We start from the raw sequence: 16519 nt of genomic DNA, 5'->3' as shown, positions 1-16519 counted from the left end.
TCATGTCATATCATATATCCATGAAAAGCTATAAATATCAAGTTATATGTCTTTTCCTCTGTAGTTTCCTTTATAAACCTTGGAAACCACACTAAATAGTGTGGAAATACATGAAATTACATTTATTTTTAAACTTGTTTTTTCTTTGTTCATAACCAGAAATCTTAGTTTCTACATGACCTGTATTCATGCAATCTTACATATGCATTTGTCCCTATTTAATCTGAGGAATTTCTCAAAATGTTCATAATTTTTGGATATGTGAGATTTTAGACTAAAAAAAGACATAAAATTAAAATAACACAGTTCATGGTACTTTCTTGATTAAATAATAAATAAATGACACACCGACAAACTGTTCTGCAAGTCTTTTTTCTTAAGCATGTTCACAGTGAAATGAATGTTTTAATTCTAACATCATCCTTTTTTGTTTCATCGTTTCTTGCTGTTTTTTGTTAAAATATTCAAACTGTATGCATATTTAATTAAATTATGCCTCATTTGCAATGCAATTTCTTTTTTAAAACGTTGTATACAAAAAATATTAGCAATCCACTGGCAGAGATTGACTGCAACATCTGTCTGTTTTAAAATACTCCATTCACCTGTAGTGTCTTTACAAACGGACCTCCCAGCTGTGCTTCCTGGAGCCCCAGAACCATACAGTAAACTGTAAAGATACATTTTTTTCTTCCCATCCAGAAACCAACGAAAGTGAAAACTTTATTCCTTGACCTGGGTTTTGTAAAGAACTGTAGGAATAAATATAACTCGAGCTTTAACAGTTAGAAGACTGCCGACAGTTAGAAGAATGAAAGCGCGATTCGTTTACAGTCCCCTGATGCAAAAATGGGCGGGGTTTGTTTTCAAACCATACAGGCGAGAAAGCAGCTGAAAAATGGCGGCGGCGGGGTGCGCCGGGTCTGTCAGCGGACTGGGACAGCAGGCTAAAGCGAGGCCTGGAGCCGTTTCTAATCACCGTCATGTGCGCTGTCTTACTCTGGAGGAAGCTCGGTGTCCGGTTTGCTTGGAGATACTGCTGGAGCCCGTGACTATGCCGTGTAGACACTCGGTTTGCCTCCACTGTTTTAAGCGGACGGTGGAGTGTAGCGGGCTGTGCTGCCCGTCGTGCCGGCTGCGCGTGTCCAGCTGGGCCCGAAATAAACAGTCCCGGGAGAAAAGCCTCGTCAACACCGAGCTGTGGGACATGGTGCGCCAAAGCTATCCGGAAAGATGCGGCCGTAGATTAGAGCAGAGGGACCGAGTGATGGCTTCGGAAGGTGATGTAAACATGCTGTTTTAAGTTAAACTCATGCGAAACACACAGCGATGTTTTAAATTAGCTAGCTGTTCGTGCGAAAAAAAAAAAGTTAGCCAACGAAACTGTACAGTTTTAAGTCAACTTAACTGCAGGTTCTAAAAGATACGGGATGATTTAACTTAAGGCTGAGAGTCGATTCTTAACAGAATCCGGTCAAAAGAATCGACTCTTTGATTCCCGCTAGAATGGAGAGTCGACTCTGAAGCTTTCGGCTTGAGAAAGTTGAGATCTAAAATGGTAGTTGTCTTATGAATGGGTAAAATGACGTTAATAAACACTCCCTGTCAGTCATACTATTAATAATACCATAATTATGTACTATTATTGCATTGCATTGTTTTTTTTCTTACAAGATCTCATTTTTGTTTTGTGTATTTGTTTTTGGAATGGAGAAAATGGACTCTTGGGAACGACTGCATCGGTTTTCAGTAGGAGTCGACTCCAAAAGTCAGAGCACTTGTTTATATCACTGCTAGAATAACACTGACAGCCTGTGTGACTGGGTTAAAACGATCGCTTTGTAAATAGTCTTACCACATATTAGCTCAGAATCAGTTACAGTTCACTGTGCTGGATGTCCTGTGGTAGATTATCTGTCGTATTCCTCTAGTTTTCCAGCAGCTCCGGAAAGGAGAAAACGTGCTTACCGTTACACGCCGTGGTTTTTGCTACTCTTTGCAGTACGCCAGTGTACGTGCGCGTGCTTCCACAGAGCCACTAAACACAGCAGCCCAAGAATTTGTCACTTCAGCAGAAAACTAAGAAAAAGGCTGGGTGCAGAGTAACAGCGGCATTTGGCTGTTGAAATCAGAGTATTTGGCCTTTTCCTCCTGAATTGCATCAAAGTTTAGAGACACATATTTGATTGTCTACTTTCCAAATCAGTTAAATAATTTAAAAGTTCAAAATATTCCAAATCATACTAGAAGTGTAAATACTTAAAACTCGATTTTTTCCCCCCCAAGATATTATTAAATTCGAGCCATATTTGTTATATTATATTTCTTAAATGTGTAGTCAGCTATGTAGCCAACTGTGGAGAAAGTCAGTTCTCTGTGTCTGTAAACTGGATAAAAAAACAAATGATGTGAAAGTGTTTTCTACTCGCTGTCAGTTTAGAAAGCTCTCCCTCTTGCGTAATATTCAGACTAGCCAGCATGCTTGCACGTGTCTTGGGGGCGTGGCTTTGGAGAGAAAATTTAGGGGAGGAACTGTATTTATTTGAATTTCAAAACAGCTTCACCTTTTTTTTTGTGACAGTCAATGTCTATACATTTTATCAGTATGTCAAAAATATTTCAGTACATCGCCACCTTTTGTTTGGTTTTAGGCTGTCGTTCAGTACTAACACATGCGAGCTGTAATGTAAACATTATTTCTAACTTGAATACATGGTGGATGACAAGAGGGGATATGTAAGCCTCCACGGAACAAGAGCAGCTGTCCAAATAGTAGCATGTGCAAAATTTGTACCACGGCTATGAATACTTTCCAGCAAGTATCCGTTATTTTGGTTGTAAGGTTGCTGTCCCACCTTGATATAGTAGAGGACCAAAGTGGATCTATTGTGTCATGGATGTATTTGTGGCTACAAGTACAGCTAAATTGAATTTTCAGCAGAGAGAGAGAGAGACAAAAAAAATGTTTAAAAAAAAAAAAAAATATATATATATATATATATATATATATATATATATATATATATATATATATATATATATATATATATATATTATAATATAATTTAAAATATAATTACACACAATAATTCAAATTGTCCAGGAGAAACTATATGAGAAACAACAACAAAAATATATATATTCTCATTAGAACAGCTTTTGTAAATCAAAAATATGTGCCAAATTATTGACAAACCTAGGGAATATTTTAAATTACAATCGTTGGATAAGGAAAAAAATCCCAAGGAACCCTTTCCTTTAACCATATACTGTTTCCCTGGTGTATACATGATGTTGCACACATTTATAATCCCTTTTTTATCCATTACCATAGGAAAAAACAAATAAGCAAAAACATTTGACACAAAAGAGCTATGATTGATTTGGTTTGGATATCTTTGTATTTTCTAAGATTGACACAGGTTGGCTCTATTGTGTTTTATTGTCCTGTCTTCCACAGATGTTTTCTGTTCACCTATACAGATATGTAAGCCTGGAGATATGCGGCATGAGTATGAGAAACAAAAGAATAAGGTTAGTTGACAGTATAATTATAAGAAATATGGTCGTGTAACCTAAGGATCTCTGTAATTAAGTTGTATATTAACAAATATAATGAAATGTTCAGGTATGTGATATGTGATAATGCGAGTATGATTATCCACTTTAGAAGTATCTCAGTGATCTAAACATTGTGCTTCCAGATGATGATGGATGAAGAAACTGAAGAGAGAATGAAAAAATTACCCTGCCGTAAGAAAGGGGAAAGTGGACATCAGCATTCTCAGGATACTGTATGTTTTAGTTTATTTATTTGTTTGTTGGTTTGTTTGTTTAATAAATGGCTCAGCAAGGAGTGTTGGTGCCTCACAGCTCCACAGTTCAAGCTTGAGCTTTGGATACTGTTTGTACAGAGTTTCTGATTTTCCGTATGTGTCTGGTAGGTGAATTGGCTACTCTGAATTTTCCCAGGTGTGTGTGTGTGTGTGTGTGTGTGTGTGTGTCTGTGTCTGTTTGCCCTGTAGCTGATTTGCATCCTATCCTATAAGGTATATGTCTTTGTTGCTTCCAGTGTTCCCTGGACAGGCTCCAGATCTGTTAGGGCCCAGACTAGGATAAAGCAGTTGCTAGAGATGAATGAATAGAGATGAATGAATGAAACAATAATCTTATGTACAGAAAAGAGTAGAATGATTAGAAACCAATATTTTTAGTATTCAGCATTTAAATTTTTTTCTAAATACTCATACAGCAGTAAAAATTTTTCAGTCTTTAGGAGTGCTGTCAGACTCTGAGAATGAAGAACCTATGAGATTGAGAACCAGGCATGCATCGGCATTTGTGCGCAGATCAAGGATTTCCCCAGCTTTATGCAGAAGGTATCAATACAATTCATAACAAAACATGTGCTTTATACTACAATTTCTTGTATAGAGTGTGCAAATTATTGTCCCAACCTTTCTGTTGTGTTCATACAGTCTGTACATAAGTGTACAAAGGAGCCAAAGCTGTACTGACTCTGAGGAAGGAAGAAGAAAAGTCAGAGCTCAGTCACACCTTTCTTTACCAGAAAAAGTATGACATAACACCTGCAAAATGATTTTAGATCAGATTGTTGTCATGCTATATATATATATATATATATATATATATATATATATATATATTTTTATATATATATATATATATATATATATATATGGTAGATAGATAGATAATCAGAGTTCATGACATACATAGGCAGAATTGTCTTCTATCCCCATCTAATATAAAAGCATTTGTTCATTTTTTTCTGTTGTTATTATAATAATAATTCCTGTATTTCCCCTCAATATAGGCCAGTATCTCTCATAGTTTCAATGCTGGAATACTCCTATCCTCTGAGAACAGTCGTTCCTTCTCAGCACCGGTTCTTCCCCTTGACAAGAGGCATCACTGGCGTTCCATCTTGGCCTCTCCTCCTTCCTCTTTAGTGCCTCACACTAAACCCGAGCGGTCCGTCAGCCCAGAGAGCAACGACAGCATCTCAGAAGAGCTGAACCACTTCAAGCCTATAGTTTGCTCACCATGCACACCACCGAAGAGACTCCCAGATGGCCGGTTAATGGAACCCACCATAGTAAAGTCCACGCCCAGGAACCTGACCCACAGCCTACACAAAAGCACCAGCTATGAAGCCAGTCCTAGCATCCTGCAGAAGTGGAAGCAGGTTGAGCTAGATCGGCAGCGCGTTAAGTTCTTGTCCAAAGGAACCATTACCAGTCCAGTGGTAGATGATTGCAACATTACACAGAGCTCTCAAGAAGACCAAGAGAACAAATCCTGTAACTGTGGCCCCATGGAAAAAGGCTTGCAGGGTCAACATTGCACTTGTACTGCAAATACAAACTTGTCTAGAAAGCAGAGAGAAAAGTCTTTGCTGTGCAATAAGCGGCAGTTGATTTTTGATCAGTGTAGCAGAGATGATGGCTCACAGTCTACAAATGCACATCCTACATTGCTGGCACTTGGTAATTCTGATACTCCTAATCAGTGTAGTGCTTGTGAACCACATTGTTCACCTTCAGGACGAGTTGAAAACTTGAAATCACCCATAGTGGACAAACATATGGGAGTAAATCATAATCAGGGTATAGAGGACCTTCAAGACTTAAGGAATGAGCCCACTGTCAGAAGTTGTGTACTTAACAGACCTACCTCAAGAAGGGGCAAAAAGAGAAGCCAGAAGACCAAACATTTAGAAGAGACTAAGAGGATAAAAATATCCAAGATAGATAGTTGTGATAGCCGTGACCCACAGTGTAGACAATATGATTTATACGTTGAACGGCTCCGTCAAGAAAGAATGGACAGAGAACTGGCACTAAAGCTACAAAGACAGTTTGACAAAGAAGGCCAGAAAGTAGAAAGGCATAGGATGAGTTCTGATAAATATCTTCTACGATCTTGGATTTGTGTAGATGGTAGAGCAGCTCGTAATCCACGCAGGTCAGGAAGGATTTCTAGGAAGATAAAACACTTTAATTAAAAGTCTTAAATCAAGTTATTGACAGGGGACAAAAGCAAACCGGTCTGACTTTATCTGTAGGACAGAGAATGCTGATTTCTTTTGATGTGGTCTTAGTGACTGGGACAACTACGCTTGTCATTTCTTTTTTTTTCCCCCCATAATATATATCTCAGAGAATTGTACCAAATAACAGCTCTTTTCTTAGAAGAAAATATTGCAGACTCTTTTGCCCTTACTATTTTTCTCTTTAATTTGGTACTGCCTAATCAACAACCAGAAAGTTCCTGTAGGACTGTTCTTTTTGGGGCATTAAATATAAATAGTATAAACAGCAATGCATTGCTTTTATGTAGTGCATTATTGTTATAAATGTAATAGTTTATGTGAAAAAGGAAATGCTGATTATTAGTTGTAAATTTCTTACTTTAATGGGCAATTGGCCTCATATTTTTAAGTGCTCAGTTTGAATAGACAAAGGCTTGAGTTTCTGCCCAAGAGCTTCCTACAGTGCCTGTCTCAAATTAGATTGATTTGGATAGCACTATAAAAGCTTTACATTACCCAACTTGCTACATTTACTCTTAAAAAGTGTTCTTGCCTTATTTTGCTTGGAAAGATGCTTTTCTTTATCGTTAAATTAATTTATATTCAGGTCCATTATTTTGCACATTGTGCATTTTTCATGTCTTTTTCTTTCTGTTAGCATCTGACATGATAAATTTTATCGTGTTGCAAAAGTTTTGGCCAGCTTGACCTTTAATGAAAAACATATATTGCACTATATGCTTGAATAAGCATACACATATTGCATTTTATCATTGTAGACTTCTAAAATGGTTATCTTTTAAAAAAAAAAAAAAAAAAATTGAATCGCTGTAAGGTTTTATTCATATGCCCAATTTTTCCATCATTTATTGACATTTCACCCTTATGTTTATTTTCTGAAACACATTCTACATTTCTGTTCAGTACTGTATGGGCTCTAATAATACTATTAAAAAGCTTGAGTTTTGACTATATTAATGCAAATGTATGCACAGAGAGTAATGGATGAGCCTTCTCAACTCATCTCTTTGACTGTTATAAGTATTGGATGCGTTTGACATGCATGTTTGTACTGCATTTGGAGAATGTTGTTTACGATTTGAAAAATGCGTGAATGATGAGACCAAATGCAAGCATTCTTAATTTTTTTTTAACAATATTCCAATCATTTGACCTTTTAAACCACATGATTGTGTTTATCAGTTTAGCTTAACACTATTAGTCTGCGTTACAATGTTAGCAGTACAATTCAGTTAAAGTTAAATTTTATAATGCATAAATTCACAAATTGACATTTTATTGTTTCCACAAGGAAGGGAACAATGTTCTTAAAATAAGTCACAAATATTGGAGTAAATAAATTATACATACCAAATAAAACACTATTTTCTTGCTTGTCTGTGTGGGTTTCCTCTGGGTTCTCTGGATTGGTGACTATAAATTATCTGTAGCCTGACCAGGATAAAACAGTTACTGATTAAATATTTTCATTAGAAAAGGGTACAGTAACTCAAATAACCACTTTTTACAACTGTGGTGAGCAGAAAAGCATCTCAGAACGCACAAGAAATCAAACATTGAGGCATATGGGTTGCAACAGCAGAAGACTATATTGGGTTCCACTCCTGTAAGCCAAGAACACAAATCAGAGACTACAGTAAGCACCTGAACTGTCCAATTTTCAGGTGACCAGCAGCAAACCAGCCTGTCTAGCACCAACAACCATGATGGATTTTCCCATAAACTGGCAAATGAGTGTAGCTACAGGTGGACCTAACAGAATGGCAATTGAGCCTATACAGTGTAAGACAACATGCATACAAATGCTGTGAGAAACATCTGAATATGAGCGACACATACAGCGCACATTTCCGGGAAGTTGGCTGAAATCAGGCAGCACGAGCTCTCTGAGCTTTGGTTTGGCTGCGTGCGTGGCGTATGAGCTCAGCCAATCAGAGTGAGCCAGGTCATACGGCTGACCAGGAAGAGAAGATGGCTGCAAAGAATGGAAAGAATAGTCTGCTGCAAAAAGTAAGAGTTGTTTATTATATTTCTCAGGTCGTGTGGAAACTGTTCACACCTGCTTTCAAACGTTCGTTCAATCCTAGACATCTTTTTTCTCTATACAACCTGTATTACGGACTTTGTTTGTGAGATCAGGGTGATGTGCACTAGCAATGAGCATGCTAACAGCTAGCAGCTCAAAACGGAAACCGTAAAGAAAAGCATATTCGTTCTTGAAAACAAACTATATTTATCTCAGCACATATTAGTAAATCTGGCCTATAAAATTTATATGCATGCTCGGTACCTCGATATGTATCTAAACTACATTTAAAGTTTGTAACAAGGTTTAATCGTATGTGACAATACATGCCATAAGGTGCGCCAAATGAACAAGGAGCACTTCTCTGTAACGGAATAGCGGTTTAAGTGTTTAGCCATGCGATCCATATTGGAAGAAAATACAACGCCAGGATATTTAACTCAAGTAAAATTGAGGACTAGAATTTATGTTCACCTTACACTTGAACCCCTTTAAAAAGAAAGAAAGAAAGAAAATCTGTTTGATGCATTTTTGTATGACCTATTTATCCTGTGCATGGCTTAACTCAGGGATGCATGGCACTGCATCTGGCATGTAAAGGATTATATGCGTTTGTTAATTATCGAAGACGTAATCTATAAGAATTTGAAACTGTGATACGTGTTGCATTTTGTATATGATAAATTTAAAAGTGCAGGTGACAATCTGCTGAAAAATTCATTTTGTGAATCTCTGCATGTTTTCAGTGGAAGATTGATGAAAAACCTGTCAAGATTGACAAATGGGATGGAGCAGCTGTGAAGAATTCTCTTGACGATGCAGCTAAGAAGGCAGGTGAAACTGTTCTTTTTGTGGTCGTGTTTCGTTAGGATCATGTTTCATTTATGCTTGGCTTACTGTCAATTCTTTCCTATTGCTAGGTACTCATTGAGAAATATGGCTACGTTGAGAACTTCAACCTTGTAGATGGACGTCTTTTCATTTGCACAGTCTCCTGCCTTTTTGCCATTGTAGCCTTAATTTGGGACTACCTGCACCCATTCCCAGAGTCCAAACCAGTCCTTGCATGCTGTGTTGTTTCATATCCTTTACTGCTTAAACAGAAGATATATTTACAGTGTATGTTACTGTTTAATTTTTGATCCAGCTTTTGAAGCTTAGTTAGTATGTATAATGCTTTTTCATATCTGTTCCCCAAATTTTAAAATTGGAGTTTAATCCTGGATTGTTTAATTGAAAATCATCTTATAATAATGTCTAGATTCAGTACTTTCACTGTTGTTTCCTTAATGACCTCAAACATATTTCATAATGATGGGCATCCTAACCTTGTATACCTCCTACAAAGAGAAAAACATCTTTCTTGTGGCCGTCCAAAAAGACCCAACTGGCATGGACCCGGATCACATCTGGCAGCTTTCATCAAGTCTTAAAAGGTTTTTTTTTTTATTTTATTTTTTATAAACCCCTAACCCCCACCCCTTCCCAGATTTTAGATGTTTGCATGGAAATATATACTAAATGATGGAACTATCTTTTGTAGGTTTGATGATAAGTACACTCTGAAAGCGTCCTTTACAGATGGAAAAACCAAGCAGACTAGGGCGACCGAGTTCACGAAGTCCGTCAGTGTATTCTTTGATGGAAACGGAACATTGGTGATGGACCAGTATGAAAAGTGTGTGTCAAAGCTTCATGACACGTTGGCGATGGAGAAGAAAACAAAGTAAATTTGAGCAGAAACTCAGTGTACCACCACAGCTCCAGCACACACTGATTTTTTGGGTGGGTGGGGTTTGTTTGGGCCATTGACGGGTTGACTCTTTCACTGGGAAAGAGTATGATGTTAATGTCTGTCAAACGTTAGCCTTCAGTCGAAAATTCGTATAAAGATTGTCATGGTATAACTGTTTTCAATTGGCATCACAATATTTGTACCTAAATGTTCAGTTGGAGTAAATGTCTCAGTTCAACATTGTGTGGAGGTAAAGTTAAAATATTTTTCATTGATTCCTTGTGATGATGGCCTGATCCTCATGATGGGGAACATGGGAGGGGTTAACAAAATGTTGAATATGTTTCATAAGCAGCATTGATTAAGACTGTTTTATTAAGTGCTGACATCCCAGAATTGCATTACAGTGAAAAGACCAATGCTTTATTTCTCTTACCATATATTTGTTTAAGACTCATTAAAATATATGGTGTCAATTTCTTTTTTTCTTTCTTTCTTTTTTTTTTTTTTCCTTGAACCTCTAAGAGACTGTTTACTCAGACAGCTGGAGTTAGAATTATTGTGAAATCTGTTCCTTTTTATTGCTTTAAAGGTCAAATGGTAATAAAAACTATTTGAGTTCTGTTCATACAAAACATATGTGTAGTCTCTATGGGTCTTCTCATGGTAGAGAGGCAGTCAGAGTGCCGGAGTAAATGATGAATTTTTATTTTTATTTTTCCCATACTTTGAGTGTGAAGCATAACAAGGTGACTACACATAGCTATGTTTGTGGCTTTGTTTATTTCAATTCCAACAAATTAATCATATAAAATGGTTTTAAAAAGTATTTATTTATTTTGTATTGGTTAGAATCATACACCTGGATACAGTTTCATTTGAATTACGGTTACAGAATTACAGAATAGCTGCAGTCTTTGTCATTAAATTCACTGCTTTAGCTATAAATGTGCTGCTGTTTGTCAAAAAAAAAAAAAAAAAGCATACAATTAAAATAAAGCTTTTGTCATTTTTTATATTTTACTGTGCTTTTATTCTTTTACTTCACTTTTGTAAGTGCAATTTCTTTTGAAGTTTGAAAATTTTAACTAGCATGGTGAAGTGCACTTCATAAAAAGAAAGATGGAGGAGTTTTGTTTTGCTAGAAAATAATTTTAAAATGATTCACAAATATGTTGTGTACAGGACACCCCAGGACTTACAATCAGTTCTAGACTTTAAACAGGCCTTAATTAAAATGAACCAGGATGTACCATGAATGAAAAAAAAAAAGATAAAGGATACTCCTTAGCTGTTTCTTTACCACATCTTTATGATCTCATACCTTTAGCTTCTCTGTGTGAACTGATGACAGATGTCACCAATAAATGAGTTTTCTTCCCTCGTTGTACTGGTGGTATGCTGACACGATGATTGAGTGATCACCCATAAGGCATTGCTGTATGGATGTTGACTGTCTGTTTATGTGGGTGCCTTTAAACTGAGGCATCCTATGAATGGTCTGAAATGCTTTACTGCTCTGCAGTGTTTTCTCATAAGCCTGAATTTTCTGTTAATTGACATGTGCTGTGTACTGTGTGTATTACCCCAGACTTCAAAACCTCTTGTTTATGTTTTTTTTTAAATAAAGTTTATTGACCATAATTGACCTTTATTAACCTTTATTAATTAATATTAATTATTAACCTCCTTACCTGGAGAGAACTAAATTCCAAGCTTGGTCCTACAAGCTTAATATGAAATGCACACTTAAAAAAACTTTAAAAAATAAAACCTTATATTTTATGTTTATTCATATATATAACTAATATTTAAACAATTTTAAAATGAGCATTTTTATTTAAAATAAACACAAACTGTGGTGACTGCATAATGTTCATGTCTATGAACATTATGCAATAGATAAGATGTCTTCACTCTAGATAATATATTAATAATCTGAATTTATAATAATCTAGATTAATATTATTAATAATCTGGATTAATAATCTGAATTTATTTATTATGATTTTCTTAATGAATGCTATTACATTGATAGCTACTCTGAATAGTTATGACTATATACACCTAATTTAAAATACTTAAAACTGAATAAGACACTTTTCATGTATTATACTGACTTTAAAAAAGGCTTCTTATTCTTAAAGTCGGATCTTGGATATGTCACTCCAGTTACACTTATTCTGCACTCGGTGTATGTCATTTGTAACATGCAAAAGGTAGGGGCAGACTGCAAGTGTGTAACTGACATATAGGGCCACTAAGGAGTAATCATCAAAACAACACTCATTACATACAAAAAAGAACACACTAAGAACTAAACCACTGCAAACTGCTGCTTAAAATGCTAAAAAACATGCACCAGTTCACAAACACCGAGGAGGGAAACAAAAAGGAACAAGAAGCTACGAGCAAAGTTGGAAAGGGAGACAAAAGAACGGACATACGGGGAAGATGATGTGGGGATGATGGAGTATGACCTCAAGACCAAAGTTAATCACATTTTATTTAGTCATTGTGTCAGTCAGCTTTGTTACTGTATTATGAAGTTTTGTGAAATACAGGACATGAACTGAGCTTTTCTGACTGCTCTAATCCAATTACAACCAAATGCAAATATCTGCTCTATTTAAAACTTCGCACAATAGCAACTTTTTTAAATCACTTGTTTAAGTATTTTTCCTACCATTAGCAGTCCAGAAATCTGTTTTCTGATGACCATTTACATAATTCCTTGCTGGTATATGTATAAGTTGAGAAACATTTAGTGTGTATGTATGCAAATATGTCAACTAAAGCTAAATAAGAAGAGATTTTTGTAAAACAACAAACAAGATGTATAGAGTAGGAGTGAATGCTGTTTCAGGAATGGATTTGGTCGCTAGTGGTTAAAATCTCAAAGCACAGCATCTGGAAATGAGCAAAGATAAGTGCAGTACATTTGATCCTTTGAGCCTGTTCAGCATAAAAAGCTAGGTTTAAGGAGAAATTGATTAATAATGTGGTTAATATATAGGTTAGTAAACGTTAGCTATTTACCTTTTGCATAGGAAATGAAATTTACTGTGATAATAATAACTTGTAAATATTTAATGTGTAGTACCTGTATCTGTGAGGGCAGCCATGGTAACCCACCATGTATTCTTGGGCATAGCAGTGCTTTCTGCAAAGCCCTCGATGGCCACATGTCCAGCCATGAACCTCTGTATCGTCAGCTGAAAAACAGAACCATCACTCAGTTAAAGTAAGGAATCTATTCATCCAAACCTAAAATTCTTCTAACACAGCCCTGATGAGTAGTATCTGATCCTTTACTGCAAACATCATGTTATACCTTTGCTAGCTGTCAGCAGCAGTATAGTAAAGATGATCAATCCCAATGTTTTCATGCTGTTAAGCCAAAATTTACAATCTCAGGCATCATAGCCGCCTGTCCCAGGCTCTATTTATACACTATTACACCCATAGAGGGCAGGGGTGGGTGGGAGAGGCTTAGCAATAATCTCTCTCTTACATTTTATTCAGAAACACTAAACTGAGCTTTGACATACTGCAGAGAAAAACATTAAAGACAAGTCCACAAAGAGGTTAGAGATAATATACATGGTGTTTCAATGCACACATAAAGGTCTTGTAGGTAAGGATGACAGGAATGAAATATTATATTCTGATGCATAATTATAATTAGCTTTCATGTGTCTTCTATCTGTTGTACAGATTACACAATGTAAATGGTCATTACATGCTTTTTTTTTAATTATTAATGATTCTGTTTAAATATCATATGCCCCTTACCTAAACATATCCCACACACATCATTATCAGAAGTCTGAATTTCCTTTTCTTAGTATTCATTGTCTCTGTGTTAGGATAGTTTAAACTGTTAAACCTTTATAAACATGCAGTGGTGTTGCTGTGGTGGACGAGACGCCTCATCAGCAAAAAAGATTCAGATTCCACAGCAACAGCAAAAGAGGCACATGCAGTCCCTTGTGACCAGACACCCCTCCTACACATAAACATGGTTGGAAAACATAATAGTTGTAAAATGGAAGAGGTAATCATGGATTTTTGACATTATTTTCATCATTTTCTGAAATGTATAAACATACTGTATATGGGGTGTGAATTCATTTCAGGTTAAATGTAATCAAATGTAGTAAACTAGCTTTTGTTATGTTTACAACTACCTAAAAAATCTAAACTAAACTGTGCTGTTCTGAAACTATGATATTTGGGTCAGCATCCCATCCAGGGTGTATTCCTGCCTCATGTCCTGTGTTCCTGGGATAGACTCGGGATCCACTGCCACAATGACCAGGATAAAGCAGTTACTGAAGGGCAAGGAAGGAAAGAATGAACAAAAAAAAGTGTTTTCATTCATTATCTGACTGTTCTTATAGGTCAAATCATCTGGTCCTTTTGTGTTAACAGTGTTCCCCTGATGGATAATGTTACTAATGTTAATTTTTTTTTTCAGAGATAATGATTTGCTTGTATCTATTTTAAAAAGTTATTAAAGGATAGATAAATAATAAATCGTTCGTAATGTTTATTACAAAATAATTTTCTAATTGTTTACAAAAAAAGGAAAAATTGAATGATGAGTTCTTTTGTTTTTTAAACAGTTATGACAGAGACGCATATGAGGAAGTTAAATTTCAATAAAATTCTGTACTTTTTCATGTCCTTGGCAGAGCTTCGAGTTTCCTCGAGGATGCCGGTTGGTCTTTATTCTTGCTTTCTCGCACTAGTCACATGTTATTTGCAAGAAAGTCCGCAAGGGGGCGCATGCAGTAATGTATGGATCTGCTCTGCCTGCATCTCTTTGGTTAATAAGAGGAGGTGCAGGGGAAATTTCTTACTGACAGTACACATTTGTAGTTACTGTACTTTCTATTTACAAATAACCTGCCCACACCTGCACACATAGATTAACAAATTAAATTACTAGAGGCATTTAACAGCCAAAATGAAGGTCATGAGTCTAATGTAAAGTGGGCTGGAAATATATATATATATTTTATTTGATGGAAATGAAAATTATCAACCTACAGAGGGCTGAATTCAAAGACACCCCGAAAATCAAAGTGAAAAAATGATGCAGCAGGCTAGTCCATTTTGCTGATATTTCATTGCAGCAACACAGAATGGTACTCAGTAGTTTGTATGGCCCCCACGTGCTTGTATGCGTGCCTGACAACGTCGGGGCATGCTCCTAATGAGATGACGGATGGTGTCCTGGGGTATTTCCTCCCAGATCTGAACCAGGGCATCACTGAGCTCCTGGACAGTCTGAGGTGCAACCTGGCGGCGTTGGATGGACCGAGACATAATGTCTCAGAGGTGTTCTATAGGATTTAGGTCAGGCGAGCGTGGGGGCCATTCAATGGTTTCAATTCTTTCATCCTCCAGGAACTGCCTTCATACTCTCGCCACATGAGGCCGGGCATTGTTGTGCACCAGGAGGAACCCAGGACCCTCTGCACCAGCGTAGGGTCGACAATGGGTCCAAGGATTTCATCCCGATACCTAATGGCAGTCAGGGTGCCATTGTCTAGCCTGTAGAGGTCTGTGCGTCCCTCCGTGGATATGCCTCCCCAGACCATCACTGACCCACCACCAAACTGGTCATGCTGAACGCTGATACAGGCAGCATAACGTTCTCCACGGCTTCTCCAGACCCTTTCATGTCTGTCACATGTGCTCAGGGTGAACCTGCTCTCATCTGTGAAAAGCACAGAGCGCCAGTGGCGTACCTGCCAATTCTGGTGTTCAATGGCAAATGCCAATCAAGCTCCGCGGTGCCGGGCAGTGAGCATAGGGCCCACTAGAGGACGTCGGGTCCTCAGGCTACCCTCATGAAGTCTGTTTCTGATTGTTTGGTCAGAGACATTCACACCAATGTGAAACGGCCCTGTCCAGTTCTCCTAGAGTAATTGCCTGTTTCCTGGAATCTCCTCCATGCTCTTGAGACTCTTGAGACACAGCAAACCTTCTGGCAATGGCATGTATTGATGTGCCATCCTGTAGGAGTTGGACTGCCTGTGCAACCTCTGTAGGGTCCAGGTATCACCTCATGCTACCAGTAGTGACACTGAAAACTAGTGAAAACAGTCAGAAAAGATGAGAAGGGAAAAAAAATGTCAGTGGCCTCCACCTGTAAAACCATTCCTGTTTTGGGGTCGTCTCATTGTTGCCCATCTAGTGCACCTGTTGTTAATTTCATTAACACCAAAGCAGCCGAAACTGATTAACAACCCAGTCTGCTACTTAACTGACCAGATCAATATCCCAGGAGTTTAACTGACTTGATGCTATACTCTGATTAAAAGGTGTTCCTTTTATATATAAGTTTAGTAGACCATTAACATATCAGCAAGTCCTCTTCTCTTAACAGTTATTAGCATTTATCATGAAACAATTTGAATGCATTAAACAGACGAATGGATTATAAAACAATATGATCTCCTTGATCCCTTCCACATTTTGTCGTGTAACAACCTGGACATGGAATATATACACACCGACCACTTTCCCAGCTAACAATTTTTGGTTCCCAGAACGTTTACACTGTACATTTTTAAGGTTTGTTTTTGGTTAACCAGGAAAGATTTCTTTACGGAAATAGAACGTTGCTTTTAGGTTTGCAGAACCTTCCCCTAACGTTCTGTTAACGTTC

The 16519-nt window shown here is 37.1% G+C and overlaps 3 protein-coding genes across 3 annotated transcripts; 2 read left to right on the top strand and 1 right to left on the bottom strand.

Moving 5' to 3' along the window:
• The first annotated feature begins 700 nt into the window (after positions 1–700).
• Positions 701–6890, top strand: rnf169 (ring finger protein 169). The gene is made up of 6 exons (XM_026934792.3): positions 701–1280; positions 3461–3534; positions 3705–3794; positions 4270–4379; positions 4479–4575; positions 4838–6890. The coding sequence occupies exons 1-6, from the start codon at positions 899–901 to the stop codon at positions 6026–6028; spliced, it is 1944 nt and encodes a 647-aa protein (XP_026790593.2). The 5' UTR covers positions 701–898; the 3' UTR covers positions 6029–6890.
• Positions 6891–7940: 1050 nt separating this feature from the next.
• On the top strand, positions 7941–11156 carry spcs2 (signal peptidase complex subunit 2). The gene is made up of 5 exons (XM_053239737.1): positions 7941–8086; positions 8849–8932; positions 9023–9187; positions 9408–9538; positions 9646–11156. Exons 1-5 carry the CDS (start codon positions 7994–7996, stop codon positions 9830–9832), a joined length of 660 nt encoding a protein of 219 aa, XP_053095712.1. The 5' UTR covers positions 7941–7993; the 3' UTR covers positions 9833–11156.
• A 176-nt stretch (positions 11157–11332) lies between these two features.
• On the bottom strand, positions 11333–13226 carry defbl3 (defensin, beta-like 3). Its single transcript, XM_053239738.1, has 3 exons — positions 13172–13226; positions 12941–13052; positions 11333–12747 (listed from the first exon to the last, which is right to left on the bottom strand). The coding sequence occupies exons 1-3, from the start codon at positions 13224–13226 to the stop codon at positions 12726–12728; spliced, it is 189 nt and encodes a 62-aa protein (XP_053095713.1). The 3' UTR covers positions 11333–12725.
• Between the last annotated feature and the right edge of the window lie 3293 nt (positions 13227–16519).

This window comes from Pangasianodon hypophthalmus, chromosome 14 (genome assembly GCF_027358585.1).
Source record: "Pangasianodon hypophthalmus isolate fPanHyp1 chromosome 14, fPanHyp1.pri, whole genome shotgun sequence".
In the NCBI taxonomy this organism is placed as follows: Eukaryota; Metazoa; Chordata; class Actinopteri; order Siluriformes; family Pangasiidae; genus Pangasianodon; species Pangasianodon hypophthalmus.
This window is presented reverse-complemented; position numbering and strand designations above follow the sequence as displayed.